General features: G+C 33.4%; 1 protein-coding gene across 2 annotated transcripts; it reads right to left on the bottom strand.

The window, feature by feature from the left end:
- Positions 1-547: 547 nt before the first annotated feature.
- Positions 548-11,555, bottom strand: LOC131952286 (serine/threonine-protein phosphatase 6 regulatory ankyrin repeat subunit B). Of its 2 annotated transcripts, none has more exons than XM_059314894.1 (10): positions 11,484-11,555; positions 5,269-5,412; positions 4,716-4,891; positions 4,273-4,474; positions 3,909-4,073; positions 3,185-3,366; positions 2,412-2,484; positions 2,162-2,326; positions 1,675-1,810; positions 548-1,162 (listed from the first exon to the last, which is right to left on the bottom strand). In XM_059314894.1, exons 2-10 carry the CDS (start codon positions 5,321-5,323, stop codon positions 1,006-1,008), a joined length of 1,311 nt encoding a protein of 436 aa, XP_059170877.1. In that variant the 5' UTR covers positions 5,324-5,412; positions 11,484-11,555; the 3' UTR covers positions 548-1,005. The 2 variants fall into 2 exon arrangements, with proteins under 2 accessions (XP_059170877.1, XP_059170876.1); XM_059314893.1 differs by lacking the exon at positions 11,484-11,555 and adding an exon at positions 11,156-11,287.
- Between the last annotated feature and the right edge of the window lie 1,000 nt (positions 11,556-12,555).

The following is a 12,555-nucleotide window of genomic DNA, read 5'->3' as shown; positions in this document are numbered from 1 at the left end:
GTAACGGTTTAAGACAAACCTCACATCAAATTGTTTTTATTCACATTACTACTTTTATCTTTTAAATTTGGTTTATATTGATAATTTTTGTTTTAATTTAAATATGGGTTGTTAAATAAAAACTAACTACAATGGTATTTTTTTTTTACCCTCTATGTTAGTCATGCCAATGAAACAGCTTATATATTTTTATTTACTAATGAAAAATCTTTTTTCTCTTCTGATTATGTGCAAGTTACAAAAATAGTTCAATGAACCTTGAAATTGTTCTCATTTAGTTTTTAAAATACTTCAAGGAAGCGATCAAATTTTAACCAGGCTGTTTGAGGGGTTACATTTCTTCTATCATCAGTTTATTGTCAGCTTGTACAAAGCTCTTCATCAGACCAGTTTATATCTTTGAAGAGTACTGTAGCTGTACATTTCTTACTCTGGTCAGTTCAAACTTTCTTTGTTGGCCCTATTTATATATAGACCTGTATGTCAATTTTTATTGAATCATATTTGTTTTACCCAATAAAATAATTTGACAATAACTTGCTGATCAGATCTTTTATTTAAAGTTTTTATTTTTTATCAAAACATTCTACTACTTTTAATATTTAATACAAGCTTAAGACATTTCCAAAAAGAATAAACTGATGAAGCATAGAGATTTATTAAACATGCAATTTACACACAACCAATACATGTTATACGATCAAAATATTTATATTAAACATACACATCTGGGGGGATGGAGAATCACAACAGAAAAAAGATGGCACGTTTTAAGAAATGACACTAAATTGGATGCCTCAGGGAAAAAGAAAACGCAAGCACATGAATGACATGGAGGCGCACAGCAGAAAAGCAACTGACAAAGGCAGGACTATGTTAGGGGACTGTCTCAAAATTACCAGAGACCGACAAAAGTGGAAGGAGCTTTCTGTGGTGGCCCCATGTCTTGGGCACAAACAGAAAAGATGATGAATTGATTTATAAGTGTATTTGTTAAGTAGAATATCATTTGGCTTTGAAATTAAATGCTTTATTAGGATCAACATACTCCCCAAAATATTTAGTTGGAAGATTTCGAGATTTTTTGAGCGAATTTGTTACATTTTTGTGTTCTGACTTGAATTTGGTTTTCTCTATATGCTTCTGGACACTGCTTGTTTTCCTGAAATAAAATGATAAAAACATTTCTAGAATGAATGTATCTAAAAAGTTGCTATGATTTGAGAAAAACATGAATGAAGAGTGGAACTTAAGAGTTGTTTTAGGAATGTTCTGTTAAGAGAGACCTTAGCAAGTATAATTTGTCTAAAAGTGTGACATCATATATGGGCAATATCTTAAATACATTCCATGTATTAAAATTACATTAAACTTTGGTGATGCTTTTTTTTAAATTAATGATTTTGTTTTTTCCAAATCAACAAAATTTGAAGCTGAATATTACTAAATTTTTTACATCAAAGTATTTGAGGGAATATTTTTGGTAACTATCTAGGCAGCCATAGTTATAATAAATCTTAAAGCCATATCAGGTTCATGACTGCTACTTCTCTGTCCTTTGTTGCTCAGTTACAGCAAGGTACTAATGTATAAATACTATTGACTTAATAGTTTAGCTGGTTTAAAAAAAACACCAGCAAATTACAATTTAAAAAATGTAAGAGGGTTTCATACCCAGATAAGGGAGATGAGTAGGCTCTTGATTTGGCTGCAGTAATTGACCTCTCAACAGTGGAAGGTGCATGAGCAAGATCATATTCTTCTTTCTCAAATTTTACATAACACATTGGACACACAACCATATTGGTGGCTGGAAGTAGTAGAAGAATAATTACAAGGATTTTTTGTTCAATCCAAATTGTGCTTCTATGAATTTAATATGTAATAACTAACTATATGTATACATTTTTAAAATAAAAAGGTGATTACTTAAAAAACAAAATTAATTATATTGTATGTATTTTATAATTATCATTTGACATCTTCATTTGATGAATTGGATTTAGTGTTAATAAAATATTATTTTAAAAGTAATTTAAACGTATATAAAAAAAAGTTGCTAAAAAGTTAATAGCTAATCCTCAAATTTTAACTTAAGACATTTATTGTATACTGTATTTTGTGTGGTTGTCAATCATTAAAAAACTCTGTTTGGTCCTACTTGCTTTCTCCATGAGTAAAAAATGTCCACTCTTTCTGGCCTTATCCATGGGTACTTCTCCCTTAGCATTGACCAGAGAAAGTAAAGCATCATGCTGCAGACAACAGTTAAAGCACTCAGCCTTTCCCTCTTGTGCTGCATAGTGGCTTGGTGTATTGCCTTCAGCTGTGTGGTAGAGGGGGAAATGAAAACCAAGAAAACACATAACCATACCTAATCTAACCAGAAATTTCTGAATGAATATATTTACAATCTTGCAAGTTGATGTTGGCTCCAGCTTCTAGCAACCAGTGTAAGACATTCACAGATCCATGCATTGCAGCCTGATTGAAACAATATCTTTATATAGTATAGCCTTCACAGGTGTACAAGCAGAAAGAAAAATATTCTGATTTTAAAAAATATATATGAAAAAATTATTAAACAAAAAGATATATCTAAAGTTCAGTATTAAAACTGACCAAAATGAAAAAAAAAGACAAAATTCCTGAAGAATCGTAGTAATTAAGAAATAATTTATTTTCAATCACTTCCAATAAGAAAACAATTGTCAATAAAGGTTGTCAAATTGAAGAAAATGTCCCTTATTTTTATGTTTTATTGATTGATCTCTTGAATTGATTAGTTCTTAATAGAATATTTCATTACTTGTCTACTTCAGGATTTTTAATAAAACATTAACGGAGATGCAGCTTTGCTGTTGTTATTTTTTTCACTTTGAGACAAATTTCTATTAATTTTGGTGCTCAGTTGCCTCTCTGCATTTGTTACTTACAATATGTGTGCATGCTCTACCATCTTGCTGTGTTGTGTCTATGGATGTTCCTTGTTACTTACAATATGTGTGCAGGCTCTACCATCTTGCTGTGTTGTGTCTATGGATGTTCCTTGTTACTTACAATATGTGTGCAGGCTCTACCATCTTGCTGTGTTGTGTCTATGGATGTTCCTTGTTACTTACAATATGTGTGCAGGCTCTACCATCTTGCTGTGTTGTGTCTATGGATGTTCCTTGTTACTTACAATATGTGTGCAGGCTCTACCATCTTGCTGTGTTGTGTCTATGGATGTTCCTTGTTGTACCAGGTACTGCAGACAACTCAACCTGTTGTAATGTGCAGCAAGGTGGGTTGCCAGGAAGGAAAATTTATCCCCGACAGTCGTATCACAGTTTCTTTCAACTAGAAACCTTACACAATCAAGGCCTGCAACACAAAACTATATAATAAATAACATCTTAAACAAGACAAACTATAACATTAATTTAAAAAAGATTTATTAGTTCAACTTATTTCAAATATTATAAATACTTTATCATACAGAAAACAAACATTTAATGTCTACACTTGGTGGAAGAGGGGAGGGTTACAATTTATAATTGTTTTAGTTTACTAAAAGCAAGAAATGAGATCACAGAGTCTGCATCTATAAAATTTGTGTCTTTTGGAAAATTAGCTATGAAGAAAATTAAAATAAGTGGTAATCAAATAGATGAGGCATATTTTTGTGATCCTGTGACTTAAGCAAATGACAAATTTTAAGAGAATCTTATTTAGTGTGACTCTCCACAACAGGAGTGGGGAGAATTATATTTTCTTCTGGACATCACGAATAGGTGTCCAAAAACTTTTATCTGTATCCAGTGGTAATAATATGTACAGTATTGTTTTAAACTACATTTTTAAAATCTTCAATTGAAAGAGGTGTGTAAAAATACACTAGAATCAAACCTAAAATATTATCTAACCTCCGTGTTGTGCAGCATAATGAAGGACAGTCTTTCCTGTGTGGCATGGAATGTCTAAATTCAAACCAATGTCAAACAAGAATTTTAGAATGCTGACTTGATTCCTGCTAGCTGCCAGATGTGATGGTTGTCTCCCTTTGTTATCCACTGCTGTCATACTTGCCCCTATCAATAACTGACATAGCTGAAGTTATTGCTATACAATTTTAATCTAATATTATACAAATCAATTTCATTCAAATGCAACTTCAATTTTTATGTTACATATTAAAAAACTTAAAAGCTAAATTTCAATAAAGGCCTAACTGTGAAGTTGTCATAACTATGTACCAGGCCTAAATGTCAAGTTCTCATTATTATATACCATTTTCTTGAAGAAGTTTAAGAACTTTGATTTCCCCATTGAAGGCAGCATGATGAGCAGCAGTTTGACCATTACTATCTGGAATATCTATATCAGGCATCATTTGAATAAGCTGGCGAGCACATTCTAAGTGACCTCCTATACATGCATCATGAAGAGCAACTCTGTTTCTCGCACCTTTTTCTAAAGGGTTAGCTCCATTCTAAAAATATATTAATAAAAGTATTTAACAAGAGAAACATACAACAACACTTTAATTTCAATATTGTGGCATTTTAAAATAACTATAACTACAAATTAATATTATAATACCTATACACATGTATATAAAGATATTATTTTTATAATACAGAGGCTAAACTGAAATGATGTCTAGTTAAAAATGAGACATAGCTACAAGCTACAGTACAAAAAAAATTCCTTGTTGATGGGTCTGCACAAACCTGCAAAAGTTCAGCAAGAATGTGTGTTTGGCCATAAGTTGCAGCAACTGATAAGGCACATGTTGTAAAGCCCCCTCGAGTTGATTTTAAATTGACAGAGTCTTTTAGCTCTTTTAATAGTTTCTCTACTGTTGCTTCATCTCCATGTTCTGTTGCAGTTATGAAGATGTCACTCACTACAAAATGATACAAAGTTAAATGAATTAATTAATTTAAAGAGAATTTTACCTCATTAGGAACCCATTAAATAGGAGTGTTTGTTGTTCAAAAATTTAATCAAAATATATAGAAAAAGCAGGTCAGTGCTTCTCGACATCTATTTATCTGACCTTAATCTAACACTCTAATACTTGATCGTGAAATGTCTTCTGAGATTTATATAATACCTATTAATAGGACAGCATGGACGAGCACGACATTACAATCCTAAAGTTTTTATGACATTCTGGAGTCCACCTGATGTGTACCTGACTTGTGTTTTTGATTTGACTCAAAATCAAACTGCAATTAATAAGACGTAAATACAGTGTTAAGAAACTTAAGCAAAACATACCATTTTCATTTTCCTGTTTAGTAGTCTTGGTTTTTAAAGTTGAATATGACTCCATGTAGTTTATTGTTGTCTTTTTTTAAAATCAAGAATGAATAGAATCCTTTTACTAGTAACTTGGTCTATTCATCTTCAAATTTTTCATTTCTAAAAAAAAAGATTAATCATCTTGTGAAATAATAATTAATATTATTAATAAAAATAAATATAAACCAAAATGAAATCTTAATCTATTCATCTATAAATTTTCTTTTCTAAAAGATTCATAAGCAATATTTATTAATAAAAATAAGTATAAGTTGTCATCATTAAATTACATCGTGCTTTTTTTTGACAATTTCCCCCACCTCCACCTCCGACACAAAAACTCAGACCCCCCCCCCCACTAAAATGACGTCACACCTCAGCCTACAACCCCCCCTCAAAATTGCTGTTGAATTTTTCTTAAAACATCGATATTTTTCCAAAATCTTGTCAGAGTATTTCGATCAATTCCTATTACAATTAATTAAAATAGTTTTCTAAAACACATAATAACAGCTAAAACTGGTTTTCTAACATTGCTTTTTTATAAAGCAAAAGTGTGACGTCACACCTTCTGCGCATCCCCCCTCCCCCTCATCACACACCATCACAAAATTATGGCCCCCCTCCCCCCTATAGTGTGACGTCATTTATGGAAGATCCCTAAATATACAATAGACTGAAGTGGATTGTAATGACTGACGAGAAGCCGCGTTGGTTGTTAACAGCCTTTATTATATACAGACGCCATCATGCAAAGAGAGAGAGAGAAATGGCGAGAGAGAACTATTTATAGATAACAACATGTAAGGGACATCACTCAAGATAACAATATAAATATAATACTAATACAGAGAGTGAGTTCCCCTTGACCTCACAATTAACTCAATCTATTACATCCCTTTACCCTTAGAACACAATAACACATCTCTCAATAGAACAATTGATAGTATCCTAAAATCACCAATTATATTGTAACATGAACACTATGGTAGATTACATCCTTACAAACAATGCACAATATGCTACAACATAATCAAAATACAAAACAATAATGTCAAAGTCCTTTTGACCTTTAGAATCATAGGTCTAACTTATTTGGGACTTTGATTGTCCTGCTTGACCTTCTCAGTAGCTTTTGATTTGGTGACTCAAGATTCTGACCATCTGGATTCTCTATCTCAGGAGGTCTAGGATTTAAATCATTAACTCCAGAATTTACATTTTCTGACTCCAGACAACTTGGTTCACTCATATCAACAGAACTTGGTTGTGGAACAAACTGATTTGGTGTGAACTGTTCAGATTTGGTGGGATTGACAGATTCACACTTATTATCTGCACAAGTTATTTTTAACTTTATAAGACACAGGTCCTGTACATTGAACAATTTGACCTGGTATCCATTTTTCCTTTCTCCCATAATTTCTTAGATACACATTCTTATTAACACCAAATTCTCTTTCAATGAATGTTTTGTCATGATTTAATGGAACTATTTTTGAATTGGCATCTGAAAGTATTATGCTATTATTCAGATCCTTAATTGACATAGATTTCTTTGATTGATCAATTTTCTCAGGTAATCTGATAGTGCTTTCCTGGTAACCAAAAATACTGTTTATGAGTAATATTCTGGACCATATCACTTTGCAACTGTGATCCAGTATTTGAAGTGGGTGTATTAAATGGCAAAAATCTTTTTTCTTTTCTTTTGATGTTACCCTTTTAGTTTCTGTAAGTGCTAATGATGTTAGCAAAGTTGTTTGATGATCACATTCCTTCTTACTAATGTATTTTCTTTAAAACATTTGAAATTGCCATATCACCATAATCATTTATTAAGTTACAAATACTTTGTTTAGGCAACTCTGACTGATAATGGACTGCATCTTCTCCATCTTTTATATTATCTTCACAAAGGTTTTAATTTCCTATTTTATATGGCCTTAAGTCATCATTCACAGACTTTTCAGGCCAACCATTCTTACAGTACTCATATACTTTTATTAAGCACTCATCTTTTTGTGTTTCTCTTTTAATATCATTCACATTTATATTGGAGTTATCCATGATAGTGAAGAGAACAAATACATCTTCTGGTACATAGCTCAGGCTTTGGTTTTTTAAAGGTAATCTACTAAGACTATCTGCACTATTCTCAGATCCAGGTTTGTATTTCAATTCATAATTGTATGCAGTTAGTGTGATAGCCCATCTTTGAATTCTTGGTGAGGCATGCTCAGGTAGGGTTTTGTTTTCTCCAAATAAACCTAGCAATGGTTTATGATCTGTAAAGATGGTGAACTTCCTACCAAACAGAAACTTATGAAATTTCTTAACACCAAAAATGATGCCTAAGCCTTCCCTATCTAACTGAGAATAATTTTTCTCAGCCTGATTCAAAGATCTACTGGCAAAAGCAATGGGTCTGTCACCCTTCTCATCCATGTGGGACAAGACTGCTCCTACACCATCTGGTGAAGCATCACATGTTAATACAAGTCTTTTCCCTGGGTCATAGTGAGTTAGTAAGGTGTCAGAAGCCTCTTTTGCTGTATTAAAAGCAGCTTCTTGTTGTTTACTCCAGTGCCAAGTTGCATTTTTCTGTAGCAGCTTGTACAGTGGTGATAGTTTACCAGACAGATTCCCTATGAACTTTGCATAGTAATTTATCAAGCCCAAAAAAGCTCTTAGTTGTTGGGTATTTTCAGGTTTGGGTGCTTCTTTAATGGCTTTTGTTTTCTCAGGTTGAGGTCTGATGCCTTGCTTGCTTAATATATAACCAAGAAAACTAATTTCTGTCAACATGAATTGACATTTATCTTTGTTTATCTTTAAACCTTTTTCACCAACAATTTTCAATACTTTATCAAGTGTTTTAAGATGTTCAGTGTCATTCTTACCAGTTATGTACACATTGTCAAAGTACACACAAACATTTGGAATATCCTTAAAAATACTGTCCATGACAGCTTGGAAAATTCCAGGGCTAGATGATATGCCAAAACATAGTCTTTCATATTGGTAGAGTCCTTTATGTGTGTTTATTGTCGTATAGACTTTTGAATCTGGATGCAGTTCTAGTTGAGTGTAAGCATGACTAAGGTCTAATTCAGTGAATTTGTCTCCTCCTGCCAAATTCAAAGAAATTTCCTCAATGTTAGGTATAGGGTACCTATTTAGCTCTATTTGCTTATTCAGTGTAGTTTTATAATCTCCACAAATTCTTATAGAACCATCCTTCTTTAACACTGGCACAATGGGTGTCGCCCAATCGGAATAGTCTACCTTCTTTATAATGCCATTAGATTCCAATCTACTTAGCTCATTTTCAATTTTATTCCTCATTGCATAAGGTGGAACTCTAGCTTTGCAGTATCTTGGATTTGTATCTTTAATGCTTAACTTCACTGTTCTATCATTTAGTAAACCTGAATTACCAAAAACACATTTATTTTCAGATATAACTTTATCTAGTGAAGTAAGACTAGATTCTTTTACATTCTTCAATGAACAAATACTCTCCCAATTTAACTTAAGATCACTTAACCAGTTCCTACCTAGTAATGGCGGTCCATTTCCTTCAACCACAAGAAGAGGAAGTTTAACACTTTGACCATTATAACTTACATGAACCATACACTCTCCTATTACCGGAACATTGTCACCAGTGTATGTTGTTAGACACTTGTGACACGGCTGTAGAGACACTGATCCTCCTGTGACAGCGTCAAAATCTTTCTTTGTTATGACTGTTAGAGATGCTCCAGTGTCAAGTTGGAAGCTGATGCTCTTACCGTTGATATTAACTTGTACATTGATGGGAGCATGACTTATTGATTTAACAGAGAACAGGTTGAAATCCGGCTGCAAATCAATTTGAGCATTTTCACAGGTAGAGTGGTTCATTGGTTGGGTTAGGTAGTCTTGGTGAGAGTTAACATAGTGCTGCCTTTGGTTGCGGTACTGTCTTGACTGGCTAGATTTAGCAACAGACGAAGACTTTGCAAAGCAGGCCTTGGCAATGTGACCTTGCTTACTGCACTTATAACAAGTTGCTGATTTGAACTTGCACCGATGAGATGCATGGGGACCATTGCATCGATGACATTTTTGATAATTATTACTAGATTTAGATCTAGGATTTGAACGAGCAGGCTGTTTAGCATAAGTTGGAATGCTCTGATGGGGTTGATGTTTATTGACTAACCTGCTGTTTACTGCATGGATCCCTGAAGGCGTTAGAGATTTCGCCGCATCTGATGACTGCTGGTATGAAGTTGCAAGTTGTATTGCTTTTTCCAATTTTAGATCTGACTCGAGCAGCAACTTTCTTTGAATATCAGGGCTGTTTACACCTGTCACAAACTTTTCACATAATCTGTCAGACAGCGTTTCTCCGAATTCACAAAATTCACTTAAATGACGTAAAGCAGCAACATATTCTGTTATTGACTCGTTTGGTTGACGAGTCCTACTGTCAAATCTAGCTCGACATAGAAACTTTGATGGGGTAGGCGCATGGTGGTCTGTTAGCAATTTGCTCAGCTCGTTAAAGCTCTTGGTATCTGGACTAGCTGGTGCGCATAAGTCCTTTAGTAGCCTAAATTGTTGAGGCCCTATGACTGTTAACAAAACAGCTCTCTTTTTGGCTTCTATCGTCACGTCGTTAGCTTCTAGGTAAAAGCTTAACCTCTCTAGGTAATCTTGAATGATTTCATCATTCGCATCAAATTCTTTTATTTGGCCATACAGCGCCATAATTCTAGAAATAATTAGCTAATAAGCTCTAGCAAACCTCTTTTTTGCGTAAGTAGGTGCTCTTTCTAGTAGATGTTTATCCTTCGTCGCCAAATGAAGTGGATTGTAACGACTGACGAGAAGCCGCGTTGGTTGTTAACAGTCTTTATTATGTACAGACGCCATCATGCAAAGAGAGAGAGAGAAATGGCGAGAGAGAACTATTTATAGATAACAACATGTAAGGGACATCACTCAAGATAACAATATAAATATAATACTAATACAGAGAGTGAGTTCCCCTTGACCTCACAATTAACTCAATCTATTACATAGACATTTATTAATTTTTAAGATTTGTTTTCTATATTTGACTGGATTCAACTATATATATATATATATATATATATATATATATATATATATATATATATATATATATATATATATATATATATATCTTTATATTTATATTCCTATTTTATAATATTAATATATTTAATAATATATGGGCCTATATATTTTCTCGTTTATACCCAAGAGACACATAAGTTGGAGGGAGATAAGGTCCATCTGTAATTCTGTATTTTCAGAGTATTCTGTTTGAATGACTTCATTAAACAAAATATAAAACAAGGGAAGTGACTAATGACAATGATATAGATCTAATTATAATATTAATAAGACCCAGTTAATTTAAATAAATAATTTTTATTTAAAGGCCCAGTTAATTTAAATAACTAATTTTTATTTAATGTGGTAGGGCCTATGCACTTTTGCCTTTCAATGCTTTTGCATTGCCCTTTTTATTTCAATATTATAACTATTATTAGTCTTATTCAACTTTATGTGCTAACGATAAAAGTTTAAAAGTATAGTATAGGCCCTAGCTAAAAGCTAGGCCTAGTGGTAAGGGCAGTTTAGGCCTATCAGGCTATAGTAATACTAGTAGTAACTTTATTTATTTATTATTTTATAGGCATATTTTAATATTATTATTAATATATATATTTATTATTAGGCCCTACTATTAAACTATTATTTAATATTTTAGGCTACAAAAGTATTTTAGTATTTTTATATTGGTCTTTAATTAGAAAAGTCTTGAATGCTTCTAACTCACTTTTCTCTTACACATTGGAGAATAAAGACTAGATTCTACGTGTTTGATTTTACTATAGCACAAATGATTTATTTAATGAATGCGATAAAATAATTGGTTTGTTTAGTAATAATAATAAGGTATTTATTTCCGTTGTCAAGATAAAGAAGTTTAAAAAGCTAGGTCTAGTTTTTATCAGATTTATTATTTCGCCCTTTTCACCTTCATATAATACATTATGAATTAGCTCAAGACATTTCCCTAATTCAAATTAAGCCCACCCTAATTCATGAATGTGATTCTGTAGTTAGTAAACTGTAAAAGAAATGTAGTCTAATGTAATACGTACTGTAAATATAATACCTAAATCCAGATAAACATACAATGTGTATTTAAGCATAAGTTTAATTTTGAATTTTGTGTAGCCTCTGGCTCTAAATCAGCACATCTCAGATATCCAACAGAGCTATTATTTATAGAGCAAGAAGATCTATACTTCATACATAAGTAAGCAGCTACAAATAGAGATAGTTTTTTTTTTTAAAGATGGTACAGCAAGTTTTACTGCCTAATGCCCAAGCCATGTGTCTTTTATGAATCATCGACATGTGACAACCTTGGAGTCTTATCTTTACATCAAGATCTAGATCTAAATTTTAAATTAAAAACAAACAAAAAAAAACTAGATTCTGGATATCTATAAAAAGCTAATTGGTCATCCATAAATGACGTCACGCTTTTTGGACGATTTTTATCTCCCCCCTCCCCTCCGTCACACATCGTCACAAAAAGCCAGATCTCCCCCCACCCTCTAAAACGACGTCACACCTCAGCCTACAACCCCCCCCCCCCTGACAATTGCAGTTGAATTTTTTTTAAAACATCGATATGTTTAAAAAGCCCCCCCCCCCCCCCGAACGAAATGAAATTTATATAATTTATATAGAAAATATATACTTTTAACAGTGTCCGCCCCCCCCCCCCCCCCCCGATGAAAGTCTACCCCCCCCCCCCCCCCCCGAAAATTTCAAGTGCTCCCCCCCCCCCCCGGAGAAAAAAGTCTGGAAGAAACACTGGTTCGAACCCTCGGGCAGATTAGGCTCGTTAGCTGGGGGCAGCAGCTCTTCTAGGAGAGACAACTCCAAAATCAAACAACTGCTGCCTTGTAGCTTGTTCTTGGTTGGACAAAGGCTATGGAAGCACAGGAAGCAAATCCAAAAAGAAAAGCAGGCTGAAATCGGAGTCAATGGCCTCAATGGCGCATAACCAGTTGACACGTATCCTTAATTGTGATGGTCGAGTCGGCCAAAGCTAATGGTTGATAAATGCGAACAAGTCTCGATTTCAAACCTTCTGGCAGATAAGGCTCGATCCCCTCAAACACTAAAAATTAAGAAAGAAGAAGAAGAAGAAGTCTGAAC

The sequence above is a fragment of the Physella acuta genome, unplaced genomic scaffold, assembly GCF_028476545.2.
Source record: "Physella acuta isolate Inbredline_101_S28 unplaced genomic scaffold, ASM2847654v3 ptg000863l, whole genome shotgun sequence".
In the NCBI taxonomy this organism is placed as follows: Eukaryota; Metazoa; Mollusca; class Gastropoda; family Physidae; genus Physella; species Physella acuta.
Note: the sequence above shows the minus strand (reverse complement) of the source record. Positions and strands in the feature narration are given on the sequence as shown.